Genomic DNA, 14,151 nt, shown 5'->3' on the forward strand with positions numbered 1-14,151 from the left:
GAGTTCGATTTGAGAAAACAACGCAGCACTTGTGGACTTTACAATTTTCATTTACCATTTTATTTTTCTTGCGTTTTTATTTGACATCACCTGCTCCTGCTTTTCATTTTTAAATCTTTTGTTTTCTCTGTTTTTGCTTAATAATGTGTCCTCAATCTCATTCCAAATGTTTTCGGGTTTTGCATTTCCCACAAATTTCATTACATTGTGTATCGCGTTGTTTTCTTCTATGTTCCTGTGTTTTTTAACCACAAGGACCTTCCAAGAAATTTTCAATTCGTTTAAAAAAAGGAATGTCAGTTTATTTCAAACTTTTGCTCATATTTCTCTCAGCATCGGTGTTTTTTCCTCTATTGGTTTTGTTGTTTAGTTTATTCTGTTTCTGTTTGTTTACTTGTTTTTTGTTATTTGCTTTCTGCTATCAATTGGATCACTGTATTGTAGTGCTACTTGTGTTTACGTAAAAAGAAAGGGCGAACGCGCCCGGAGAAAACGAAATTTTTAGCGGCCCATGCGCTCTCTGTGTGCCATGGCCATCCACACCGTCACCGACGACTGACTGGCTAGCTAGCTAGAATGGTGTAGCATCCGATAGATTGGAGGGACAATTCTCGAACAAAGAAAGTATAAAAACGTAAATTTTTTTAACATTAAATATTTGATCATATTTTTCCATCTATCCTTTTTTTTTTTGATTACTTGAACCATACTGTTTAGTAGTAGGACAAAAAATAAATCACCTATCAAACTCATACATTTATGTTTTCGCTCATCACATCGGTTGATATCGCCTAAATGTGTGTATGTGTACGTGTACGTGTATGTGTGTAGTGTTCCTAACATCTTTTCTTTTTTCTATATTTTTGCAAACCTCTCGAATGAAGGGTGACCAACTTTTGTTCGATTCCGAAGAAGATAAAAAAAATTTAAACGCGCGCATATATGATGGAGCATAGCCTACTATATGTGATTGGGGTTTGCTTCTCTGCGTTTTTGATTCGATTCGATTCGATCTTCCCTCGGCGGCGCGAATGTTGTTGTTGTTTTTGTTGTTGTAGTTGTGTAAATGCGTGCTGCAGAGCCTTCTTTGTTGGCCATCGTCACCGTCACGTTTCATCATACGCCAGCAGTAAATAGATATAATATGAACCTAAGGTAGCACAGATTCCTTCGCGTTGTTTTTTTTTTGTTTTGTTTGTTTGTTTTATTTAACCACTACGCCTTTAATTGTTTTATACATTTTTCTTTTATATCCTTCAGTTAGTTTATCATACAAATATATCATAAAATAAAAACTGTTCTAGGGGGCGAGGGGAAGCGGGAGGGGAAATAAACAATCATAACAAGGAAAAAGACTCTTGTTGTTTTTCTTTGTTAAATCTACATGCATTACCATCATAAATTGTAGTATGTGTGTACGTTCGCGGGCATATGTGTGTCTCTGTCTGTCTGTGTTGCAATTTTATTCTCCTCACATGCACAACTGTGAGCAGAAATTTAAATCCTCAAACGCGCTACGGCGCGTAACTGAAAGCTGTTCTATTATCAGGATCGTTTTTATTTTTATTTAAATATATTTTCATAATATATTCAGGTGTTTAGTTTAGCAATAAATATATATCCACGAAGATTGGTTTATATTAGTGGGAAATAGGAAGAAAAAAATTAAGGGAGGCAGAGAAAATTAACAAATTCGATGGGAATAGAGAAAAAAAGAGAAGCAGTGAAAAATATATGCGGAGAACTTAAAACAAATAATCTACTAGGTAGGTAGTAAATTTAGTTTGAGTTGTATTTTCTTTAGCTGAGGGATTGTTTTTCTTGTTTTTTTTTCTCTCGTTATTATTATTCAATTATTAAATTGGGATGCACTATTTTCTGCTGTTATAATTGTGGTTGGTTGGTAAAGTTAGATTTATCAACTTTATAAGCTGTGTTGTGTGTTTGTGTGTGTGTGTTGGGTGTTTCCATTTTATTTCACAATCTACTAACAAACGATCTGGTATTTTCCTCTTATTTGCTGAAAAAATTTGAATGAAGTTTCTCGTTCTGGTGTTCCTAATGTGTGTGTGTTTGTGGTACGCATGATTTTTGCTTTTCCTTTGCGCAATAATAAACACTGATGACTATTGCGGCTCCAAGCATTTTGTTTGTCAGTATTTCATAAACGGTTCCTGGTTTTTTAATTTTTTTAAATTGGTGAGTGTGTGTGTATATGTGTATTGAGGGTCGGAATAGATCGCTTATGTGTTTTTTTTTCTTACTGTTGTTCTTGGTTTATCATAACTAGGTTGGAATCCTGCTTATTTCCTACTACAATCGTAACGACAATTTTTTTCAAACATTCCTTGTTGTTATTTGTTACAATTAACAATACGATTGCTAAAATCACACGAAAAAATGAGATTCAAATGGTTTTAGTACAAAAAATCATTTGCTGCACTTACCAGCTGAATAACATCACTTGCTGCAGCAGCCGCTATTCTGTCGGCTCTGTTCGTTCTGGGTAGGTCTTATGTTTTGCTGAGGTCCTGTGCCTTCATTCTTAGGCAATTTTTTAGCTAGAAAAAATAAAGACAATTTCAATATAAAACATTCTATTTAAATATTAAATATGCCATTAATAAATCATTAAACGTGATAAAAAGTGAAAATTTCTGACAGTTAGACAAAGCCTACTGCACCCTTTTTGATGATACCATTGTCAAAACGCCCTTGTGGCGAATTTCAAAGTTTATGTGACATTTAACAACTTCACGACTGCATTTTATTTCAAGCAAATCATTAAATCTACATACAAAACCAGCAGAATGCCGGATCTTGCTCCAGGCCAACCCTCTTATCTTTCAGACATTAGTACACTTGTTTTAGTTTCGAAAACATCTTAATCAGGAAACAACACGTTTTTTTGTACTCTTGGTACTTTTGTACTCTTTGTACATCTGTTTTCTTTCCGGAAATCACCATAGAAAGAGCACCATGAAAGAGCAACAAAGTTTTTTTATTTTTTATTTAAATATCTCTTTTCAAAATGGCCCTTCCTGCATACCCTCGGGGCATTTGACCCCGCTCGATCGTTGATGCGTATGCTGCCCTTACTCGCTATCACTCGTTGGGATTTACGATTAAGAAACAGGATATAACTCCTAAGATTCGGTAATCGGACACTGTGGTGGTGCAAAACCTCTCCCTTACTATTGAGTATTCGCCACATGGTATATATTATAATAACATTCGTTCACAGTTTTGTGTGATTCATTTCACAATCTCTATGAAGAGGAGTTGCAGCCGTTTGATTGTCTACACTATAAGTTATTCTGTCTCTTTCGATCTCTCCCTCTCTTTCTCTTTATCGCACTCTATCTTCGGTCTTTTTTCGATCTAAGTCATCTCTCTTTTTCTCTATCTTCTTCTCCTTGTCACACTCTCTATTTTCTCTCTATCCCCCGTCTCTGTCACGCCCACTCTATCCCTCACTCTCCCATGTCTCCCGTACCATCCTTCGTGTTTATCCTTATTTCCACCCTATTGGCCGGCAACCAACAACCAGCACTTCGTTACGGCGTTTCACTCTACAGTTTTGACAGTGTTTTGGGCCCGTTGTCAAATTTTGAGCCCGGAACATGCGCTCGCTGCAACTTATTGCAGCTCGATATAGAGATGCCAATAGAGTGCTTATTTCAATGAGCTCCAGAGCAATGTTGCAAATCGAGCAAGAAGTAAACGATGCCTACCCGCACGCAAGCGAGTGTGAGAAGCATAGCATCGAACGCTTACTTCGCTGACGCAAGCTTAAGATAAAAAACTATCTATACCTATAAAGAAGGATTTCTGTCTGTCTGTCTGTCTGTCTGTCTGTCTGTCCGTATGTTCCTTATAGAATCAAAAACTACGGAACCAATCGGCATGAAAATATGCATGTAGAGGTTTTTTGGGGCCAGGAAAGGTTTTAGTGATGGTTAGAAACCCCTCCCCCCACTAAGAGGGGGGGCTCCCATACAAATGAAACACAAATTTCTGCATAACTCGACAACAAATCAAGCAAATAGAACAAAATTTGGCATGTGGATGTTTTCGGTGACAAGAAATTATTCTATGGTAAATTGAGACCTCTCCCCTCTTTATAAGGGGAATTATAACTCCTCTCCTCTTTAAAAGGGGGGCCTTCCACACAAATTTACTCATAACTCGAGAACTAATCAAGCAAATGGAACCAAATTTGGCATGTGGGTGTTTTTGGATACAAAAATTTTTTCTATGATGAATTGGGACCCCTCCCCGTTTTAGGAGGGGGAGATCCTATACACATGAAATACAAATTTCCTCATAACTGAAGAACTAATCAAGCAAATGGAACAAAATTTGGCACGTGGGTGTTTTTGGAGACAAAATTTTTTTCTATGATGAATTGGGACCACTCCCCACTTTAGGAAGGGGGGCTCCTATACAAATGAAATTCAAATTTCCTCATAACTCGAGAATTAATCAAGCAAATGGAACCAAATTTGGCATGTGAAAGTTTTCTAGGGCATGAATATTTTCTATGGTGAATTAGAACCCCTCCCCACTTTAAGAGGGGGGGCTCCTATACAAATGAAATTCAAATTTCCTCATAACTCGAGAATTAATCAAGCAAATGGAACCAAATTTGGCATGTGAAAGTTTTCTAGGGCATGAATATTTTCTATGGTGAATTAGAACCCCTCCCCACTTTAAGAGGGGGGGCTCCTATACAAACGAAATACAAATTTCGTCATAACTCGAGAACTAATCAAGCAAATGGAACCAAATTTGACATGTGGGTGTTTTTGGAGACAAAAATTTTTTCTATGATGAACTGGGACTCCTCACTTTAGGAGGGGGGGCTCCTATACAAATGAAATACAAATTTCCTCATAACTCGAGAGCTAATCAAGCAAATGAAACCAAATTTAGCATGTGAAAGTTTTCGAGGGCAAGAATATTTTCTACGGTGAATTAGGACCCCTCCCAACTTTAAGAGGGGGGGCTCCTATACAAATGAAATTCAAATTTCCTCATAACTCGAGAACTAATCAAGCAAATAGAACCAAATTTAGCATGTGGAGATTTCTGGATGTAAAAATATTTTCTATGGTGAATTAGGACCCCTCCCAACTTTAAGAGGGGTGCTTCTACACAAATGAAATACAAATTTCCACATAATTCGAGAACTAATCAAGCAAATGGAACCATATTTGGCATGTGGGTGTTTTTGGAGGCAACCATTTTTTCTATGATGAATTAGGACCCCTTACCTTTTTAAGAGAGGGGGGGGTCTCATACAAACGAAATACAAATTTCCTCATAACTCAAGAACTAATCAATCAAATGGAACCAAATTTGGCATGTGGGAGTTTTAGATGGCAGAATTTTTTTCTATGGTGAATTACGACCCCTTCCCCTTTTAAGAGGGGAGCTCCCATACAAATGAAATTCAAATTTCCTTATAACTTGAGAACTAATCAAGCAAATGGAACCAAATTGGGCATGTGGGAGATTTTGGAGTCTTGAATTTATTTTACGATAGTTAGAGACATCTCACCCCTGTGATAGGGGGATATGGACTCTCATACAAATAAAACAGAAATTTTTGCGAAACTCAAAAACTAATCGAACTCGAGAAATTCGAGACTCTTCCATAAAACATTAGTCAATACAAGACCACAAAAACTATCTATAGTAACACTAGATCATTCAGGACGAGACGGTCGCGAGTGTTGCCGGTGACCCGCCGTCGGAAGCGCCGCCCACTGGGGGGCTTGCAAAACTCGAGATTGTGACAAAGATCATTCGAGATTCATGATTTATGTACAACACAGGTTACTTTGTGGCAATACGAAGTTTGTCGGGTCAGCTAGTAATATATAATTGCTAAATTTAGAAGACTGTTTCCTGATACGCATCTCAAAATTCTGTCCATTAGTCTTATCTTGAGTTGCATCAGGGGTATAAAAATTTTCGTATTTCTTCAAGTGTGATACATTTCGTTTATATTCTTTTCCAGATGCGCAGGATCTTACTGTTACATCTTCTCCTATTTTTTCACAACTTCAAATTGTTTCGTAGAGAAATATGCTTCTAATTTATTATTTTTCTTTATACTTTTTGCTAATACGCGATCTTCTATTTGAATGTCACTTTTCTGAGCTCTTCTTTTTCGAACAGCATATCTTCTTCCCTTTTCCTTTTCAACTTTATCACGATCACGTACTTCCTCATTATAGATTTCCTTTGCTGCAAGTTCAGGCAACCTGTTCCTTATTTTTCCATTTGTGCTATGTTTTGTGGAGTGATAAGTTAATAAAAATTTGCGTAATACTATTCTCCACTCTTTTCCCAATTCTTGAGCAATTCTTAATCTTTTTTTTTCTTTTCTTAACGACGTATTTTAAGGTGACTTAAATGCTTATTGACTTGCACTTGAATAGCATTGATAATGCTTATTGGTTACCTAGGTACTCCTTACCATTGTCACTGCGAGAAGCTTTCAGCATCGACCCAGCCTGGTTCTCAGCTTAAGCTTTGAACTGGTGGAATGCATGAAAGATCCCGCCTTGGGATGTCCAAAAAGTATATGAAAATTTGCGGTGTTCAGTCGTCCATATCGCTTCCGCCAATCAACATATATATCCGTGTGGAGAAGCTCCAGGATGCCACTGGTAGACGGAAATAGTAAAGTAGTACTTACTCATGGTAAGTACACCACATAGTTGGTCATCGTCGATTCCTGGAACTGCATTCCACTGACTCTGTAGTAGCTTCAGACAAAAGAACCGAAACAACCCATTACATATCGTGAATCTCGGTAGCTATCAGCTCGCCATCCCGATTGATGACGTTCACGACTTCGTTGCGTGGCACCTCGTGACCGCGGCGGATAATTTGACTCACCGACAGAATGAACTTGACTCCGTTCGCGTCAATGGGGGGACTATTTGTCCAATAAACGACGTTTGGTACTTGGAAAATTGGACTTCCCGGAGTAGTTTCGTCTTCATTCTGTCACCGGTGATTGGAGCGCGGATTCCACACGACGAAAGGCCGTTGTCGCGTCCTTGACGCGTAATTGACGAGATCCAAGTGTAAAATGATTTCCGCTCGTGCTCTTCTACACTTCCCCTGGCCCACCGCTGGCAACGTCCCATCTACATTCGGCGCCGGCTTCACGGCCTGCACAGCTCTTCCAACTCAAGGTACGTCTCCACCGCGAATTTCCAGATTGGATAATTCGATCGGGCGCTCAGGTCGTTTTTGCAGGTGGCCACTCTGGGTACAACTATCGCTATATGTAAGCGTCATCACCCCATTCCAGTATACCTTCTTCAGCACTACAATGTCGAAATTAAGATTCTCTACTTCTTCATATAGCATACGAGTAAAGCAAAGCAAAGCATAGTCAACATTCCGCATTCGGATCTTGACCTTCTGCTTTTTTATTCTACAGACCTTGCAGCCAGTACAATTGTAGTACAGAACAATTGCGGGGCGAATATTACGATCCTATTGATTCTTACAGCTACTCCTATTCGAAACTCGAACATACGATGGCTGGCTTGTTAGAGCAGGCACGCGACCAAACTCACTTTCTCGAGCAAGTTAACCGACGTAGTACTGTTGTTTTAAATCACGACTAACCAAGTAGCCAGTATTTCGGTAGCGCACAAAAACATCTTTCCAAAGGAGCCTTTCAAGGAGCGGTATGCATACCCAAATTCAGTAGTAAATTTCATAGGAAATGCGGGACCCAACTGACATTGGCGTAGCTAGAGGGGATGCCCGGAGGACCAGGTCCTCTCTAGAATTCTGCAGGCCCCTCCAGAAATTTGTAACGTTGAATTTTAAAAACCAGCATAAAATTCAGTGTATATTTTTTCAAAAATAGTTCTCTCCCTATTTTTCTCATTAGCAAAGACCGAAGAAATATCGACAGCTTTGTAGTTGCGATATTACACACATGCGTAAGGACGAGAAAAAGAATCTAATTGCAAACGAACGCGAGGTGGTCGACAGGTGGAAGCAGTTCTTCAATAAACACATAAATGGCGAAGTTGCAAAAGGAGGCGAAACGGAAGTTAACCAACGAGTGCACATGGAAGATAGTGAAGTCTCAGCACCTGATCTTCAAGAAATCAAACGAAACCAACAAAGCCGCTAGCGTTGGTAAGAACCGTCTATCGGCAGAGCTTTATGAACATGGCTGAACGTTGGAAACGGCTCTACACTGGAATATTTCTAAGATTTGGGAGGAAAAGAAGCTACCGGAGGAATGAATGGTAGGAGTGGTTTGTTCCATCGGCTGATTGGGTGATAGGCTCGACTGCGGCAAATATCGCAGCATAACACTGGTAAACGCCGCTTACAATATACTCTTCCAGAGGCTATTACGCTGTCTGTCACCGATAGCACAAGGTTTCGTAGGGAATTACCAGGTGGGCTTCATGGGGGCTTGCGCAACTCCGGACCAATTTTTTTCCATCCGACAGATCTTACGGAAATGTCGGGAGTACAATAAGCTCATTCATCACATCTTTATTGATTTCAAAGCTGCATACGATACTGTCGATGGAGACAAGCTACGGCAGATAATGCACAAACTGGATAAACTGACGTGAATTAGAGCTACTTTGGATCGAGTGGTCAAAACCCTTGGAGAGACGACGAGGGTTGAGACCAGCCCATCGACATCTCTATATCGAGCTGCAGTGAACGTCAGCGACAGCATGTCCTGGGCTCAAAATTTGACAGCGGGCCCAAATCAGACTGCTGGCAGTTGAGTGAAACGCAATGCTGACATGTTATCCATTTTCGCACACACGAGATGTTGGCGGCGAAAACATGCTTGCCTGCCGATGGGATGGTTGAGACAGAGTAGCGGTTTATCCTCCATGCTACCCAACATCGCTCTTGAGGCTTTGCAGATAACTTTGATATAAATAGCCATGAACTTTGTGACGGCACAAGCATTCTACGCCTGACTGAAGGCGGAAAGGTTTGCATCGCATCGAAGACCAAATGTATGAAGGGAAGAGGCTCAAAGAAAACAAAGAAAAGGAATCGCGTTCCTTTCACTGACGGTAGACCTTGGTAGATGAGTACATGTGTTTGGAATCGCCGGTGACCGCGGACAACACTAGTAATGAGATCCAGCGGCGCATTCAGAGGGGAAATCGGGCTTACTTTGCCCTTCGCAAAACGCTACAAGCAAGAAGCATAAGCCACCGTACGAAGCTGACAATCAAAGCACAAAACCCAAGACCGGACATCCTCGCCCTAGCGATGTAGCAAAGAAAAATGGAGAGAGCTATAAGGAAGCAGCGTCAAATATAGCAGTCGATGGCCGTATCTGGAAATGATTCATGTACATACTGAAGCAGGTAACCAAGGAGGGGCAAATCTGAGCGCGTGTTACCCAGGTGAGGGGCGGCTCAAACAACGTCTGTCTAGGAACGTGTGGCTGATAATGGCTCCATAGGTAGGCACGACGCGTGGAGGACACCATAACAGCTGGTTTGATGCCGAATGCCAGAGAGTGACAAATGAAAAGAACCTGGACAGGAGTCACATGTTCACTGCGGCTATCACGTCAGAACAGAGAAAGGTATAGAGAGACTAGAGCTGCGGTAAAATGAACCTATCGTCTTAAAAACCCAAGCACAAGGTGTACGTGCTCGCCTACCTGGAGGATAGATTTTCCAGCAACGACATACAGAGTATCTACAGAACGGTGACTTGCAGGGATTTTGCCATGTCTATGATATGCAATGATAATGCTGGCAACCTGCTTACTAATAACACGATGGTAGCAGCCAAGTAGAAGGAGCAGATGTTGTTGAATGCAGAGATAAACACAGAGATCAGCAGAAAAAGGATAAGAATTGTGAGCGATGGCCAAGCTGTGGATCCACCAACACAAGAAGAGATTAAAAAGGCAATCAGTGAGCCAAAACACAGTAAGGCTGCTGGGAAGGACGGTATCCCGGCTGAACCTCTAAAAGCGGGGAGCGAGCGGCTGTATGGAGCAATCCACCGGATCATTGTCAGGATCTAGGTGGAAGAACAAATGCCGGAGGAGTGATTGGATGGCCTCATTTGTCCTATTTTCAAAAAAGGACGTCAACTCGAGTGTAAAAACTATCGAGGTATTACATTGCACAATTCTGCCTATAAGGTGCCTTCCTGTATTATGTTCTATAGACCGAGATGGTTCACGGAGTCCTTCGTTGGCGAGTACCAAGCTGGTTTTTGTGAGAGTCACTCCACAACGGATCAGATGTTTACCCTGCGTTAGCTACTAAACAAGTTCCTGAAGTACAACTTGCAGACTCATCAGCTGTTTGTGGCCTTTAAGGTGGCGTACGGATTCAGTCAAACGAAATGAGCTGTGGCAGACAATGTTAGAACATAGTTTTCCGGCGAAACTAATTACGCTGATTTGTGCGACGGGTCAATCATGCGATAGAATAGCGGGTGAGACCTTCACCGCTTTTGTGACGTTGGATGGACTAAAGCAAGAGGATGCACTCTTCAACCTGCTATTCAACATTGCCGGGACTATCTCACATGCTTCATGGTTTTGCGGATGACGTCGCTATCATCGGAATCAATCGTAGAGCAGTGGAAAAGGCTGAAGTTTTTAGGGCGTCTTAGTAGAAGCCTTTAGCCCTTATAAACGGGAAGCAGCGAGATTGAGACTTACCATTAACACAATGGTGTTGGTGTCGAGGTGGAGCTGGATGGGGACCGATATGAAGTAGTTGAGGAATTCATGTACCTTGGTACGCTCGTAACACGTGACAACGATGTAAACCGCGAAGTCAAAGGACGAATTACAGCCACGAATCGGGCTTTTTATAGATTACTCCGGCGCTCTATTCTCCCGATGGCCCTGTACGGACATGAATCGTGGACGCTTAAGAAAACTTGCCGACGGGTGCTTAGGGTTTTTGAGCATAAAATTGTACGATCAATACTTGGTGGCAAAATGAAAAAGGAAGTGTGCATGCAGACACATGAACCACGACCTGTATCAAGTAAACAAATATGCAGATGTAGTAAAGGTAGTACAATGTGGCAGGCTGCGGTGGGCTGGCTGATGGGCACGTTGGGTACAGCTGGTTTAGATTATCCATCAGCTCAGCCATCTTCCGTTCTATGTGAAACATTCATACGTTCAACTTTCAATTTTTTTGGCATGGTGACCAAAAACTACACATCAAACAGCTCAAAGCATGAAGACGTGTGTTTAAGAGCTGGACAAATCATACCGCATAATTTAAAAAAGAAAAAAATTGGCTTGGCCACTATGTGTAATATTTGACTAGGGTTGTTGAAAATCGTCCATCACCTTGACAAAGCCCTGTGTGAGATTCACCGTTCTCGTTATAATTTTCCATAGCTCTTTTCGGTCGATGGTATTATACGCAGCAATGAAGTCAACAAACAAATAGTGCAGAATAGGGAACTCTCTAGTCAGGGTCTCTTTGGGGGATATGCGCAGTTTGTAAATATTTGTAGCTGACCGTCCTTCAACGAAGCCGGCTTGATAAATTCCTACAAATCTATTCGCAATTGGTAATGGTCGACGGAAAATGATTTTGGAGTGCACTTTGTAGATCAGGCAGGCAACCTCATGATCTTTCTACTCCTTCGGCAGTTATTCAGTATCCCAAATTTTAACAATAAGCCGGTGCAAACAAGTGACCAGTTTTTCCAGACCCAACTTAATAAGCTCCGCTCCGGCTGGGACCCCTCTTCCACATTAGTAGTACCGTCAAAATTGCTTTCACCGCTGTCCGGTTCTCCGCTCGAGGCTCCTTATGGCGTTCAACAAAGTGCTGCTTTCATCTTTTGGTCACCTTAAGATCGTCCGGCAAGATACTTTCTTCTCCCAACACACGTTCGCGGCACTAAGCCTTTGCGGAATGCATTCAGTTTCTGGTGGAACTTTCCCGGAAGATTTCGGTTCGCTCAGACATAACCCTCCTACATTCATTGTCATACCACAGTCATTTCACTGATTCCGTGTTACGTACAAGATGATGCTCTCTGCTACACGGTTTGATAGTATTCGAGAGCGGCTTCATCCAGCTCGTTCTCTTCCGGCAGCGCAGCTTTGAGTGAATGCGCGTGGTTTACGATGATGTCAGACTGCTTCCGCCGTGCGAGATTTAACCGAGGATTATTCGCCCTGGTCGTGCAGTAAAATCCTCGGAACTCCCGAGATGATGTATAGATACGTCGGTAACGCTTATGGCAAGGACCGGTCCTTGATGCTTAACCTCCACATTCGAGGTTTGATTAGAGTTTTAGTAAATGATATTTGCATCCCTAAACGTACGTATTCCGATGAGCCCTCGCAGCACTACGCAGCACTAATTTTTTATAGTGACGGTTTACAAAGCACGTCTTCCTTCCCTGTTAGTATACGACCTTAGGTTCCACCGATACTGGTAACCAGATCTCCACCAAGGACGCTCATATCTCGGCTGATACCTTGAGAAGGGTGACATAGCTGAGCTGTGAACTATTGAGGATCTATTTTATGCCAACACATGTGCAACGCATCGGTGTTGGCATTATCCAGCCGTTTAACAGTACTGTTGACGTGAACAAACTTCTTCGTGATGGGTGCCCGACTGACGTTTATACATTTCGCAGGCCGTCATTTTGTTATACTGCCGAATAGAGAGCCGATAGTTCAACTTTTTTCGGCTTAGGTCAGTTTGGCAAAATGGGGAATATTTTTTTCGTGAATCAGGTTACGGAGCATTCTAAAAAAATTTCAAGGTAGTCAAAAATTTAGTCAGTAACTGAGGTATATTGGAATGCTATAATAAAAAGCCGACAACATTTTAAGGTGAGGACCACATGGCAATTTTCAACTACAACTTAAAGTTTTAAAACTTTAATTGTACAAACTACATTGCAGTCGTTATAAAATCCTTCGCTCCCCAGAGAGCAAATCAAACATGGAGCAACACAACCACTGTGGAATGACACATCCCAGCGAGACAAAACCACCGTTACGCCAAGTGCAGATGTTGGTTCACTTTCATTGAAACGCCCCGCCACCGCCAGCGGATGTACACTTTGCGCCTTCGTAGAAAACGGTTCATTTCCGATCGAATAATAACTCCACAGGCAGCAGTAGCATATGCATGTCTGATATTAGCAGCATAAATCAGCACTCCATCCATCGCTGATGGCGATGGCAACAAGCCACAAGGCACAAGGAAGGAAATGAGAAAATAAAAACAAAAACATTTGCGTGGATGTCGACGGTTGGACGAGAGAAACAACAGGTTCCATCATGACGGGAGAAACATGCGAACCAGTATAAGTAATAAACGACGGTGCACCTTTCCCTTGCACTTGACCGACACCACTCCATAACCGTTTCCTCGTCGTTCTTCGTCTCTCACTTTCGGCTCCGCTCAGCTGTTGTAGTGTAGAAGAGCCAGTGTATGACGGAATCATCGCTCGATATGGAATAGTTGACCACTAAAGAATGCCGTTTCGCAAAAAAAAATCGATCGCCCTGAAAGCATTTTCGCCTGCTTGTCGTGCATTTGTTTCGTGCGTGTAAACAGACAGGGCGTGATGCATTCCTGACATAAACCAATTATGGGCTCGAAAATGATTACACAATCATAATCTGGAGAACTTGTTCGACGAATGACGCAGAACAGCTGTTTTTCTTGTTAAACCCGGAGGTACTCGGAAAGTACTTACCTATTGCAAGAAAGATATCATTAACGTTAACGGCGGTCTTGGCCGATGTCTCCATGAACAGTAGTCCGTTGTCGTCCGCATATTGCTTGGCGTCGTCGAGATCGACCACGCGACTATTAGCGAGATCGGCCTTATTGCCGGCTAGCGCAATCACAATATTTGGCGATGCCTGCAAAGAAGAAAACATTCGTTCTGGAATACAGAGTGAAACCGTATAGTTTACCTGTCGCTGCAACTCTTTAACCCACGTCTTAGCACGGGAAAAACTATCCAGATTTTGAATATCGTACACCACGATAGCCGCCTGAGCACCTCGATAGTACATTGGAGCGAGACTGTGGTACCTGTGACAAAAAAAAACAAGACAAGTAGTATTAGCAACTGAACGCACACTTTATC

The 14,151-nt window shown here is 41.7% G+C and overlaps 1 protein-coding gene across 3 annotated transcripts in view; it reads right to left on the bottom strand.

The window, feature by feature from the left end:
• Nucleotides 1-37: 37 nt before the first annotated feature.
• Nucleotides 38-14,151, bottom strand: part of LOC128742207 (ras-related protein Rab-5C) — a 30,114-nt gene continuing 16,000 nt past the window's right edge. For all 3 annotated transcript variants that reach the window (XM_053838483.1, XM_053838485.1, XM_053838484.1), the window contains exons 3-6: nucleotides 13,976-14,096; nucleotides 13,753-13,921; nucleotides 2,448-2,561; nucleotides 38-2,382 (exon numbers count right to left, since the gene is read on the bottom strand). In XM_053838483.1, coding sequence (XP_053694458.1) covers nucleotides 2,461-2,561; nucleotides 13,753-13,921; nucleotides 13,976-14,096 — 391 coding nt within the window. In that variant the 3' untranslated portion in view covers nucleotides 38-2,382; nucleotides 2,448-2,460. The remainder of the gene's footprint in view (nucleotides 2,383-2,447; nucleotides 2,562-13,752; nucleotides 13,922-13,975; nucleotides 14,097-14,151) is intronic.

This window comes from Sabethes cyaneus, chromosome 3, assembly GCF_943734655.1.
Source record: "Sabethes cyaneus chromosome 3, idSabCyanKW18_F2, whole genome shotgun sequence".
Lineage (NCBI taxonomy): Eukaryota > Metazoa > Arthropoda > Insecta > Diptera > Culicidae > Sabethes > Sabethes cyaneus.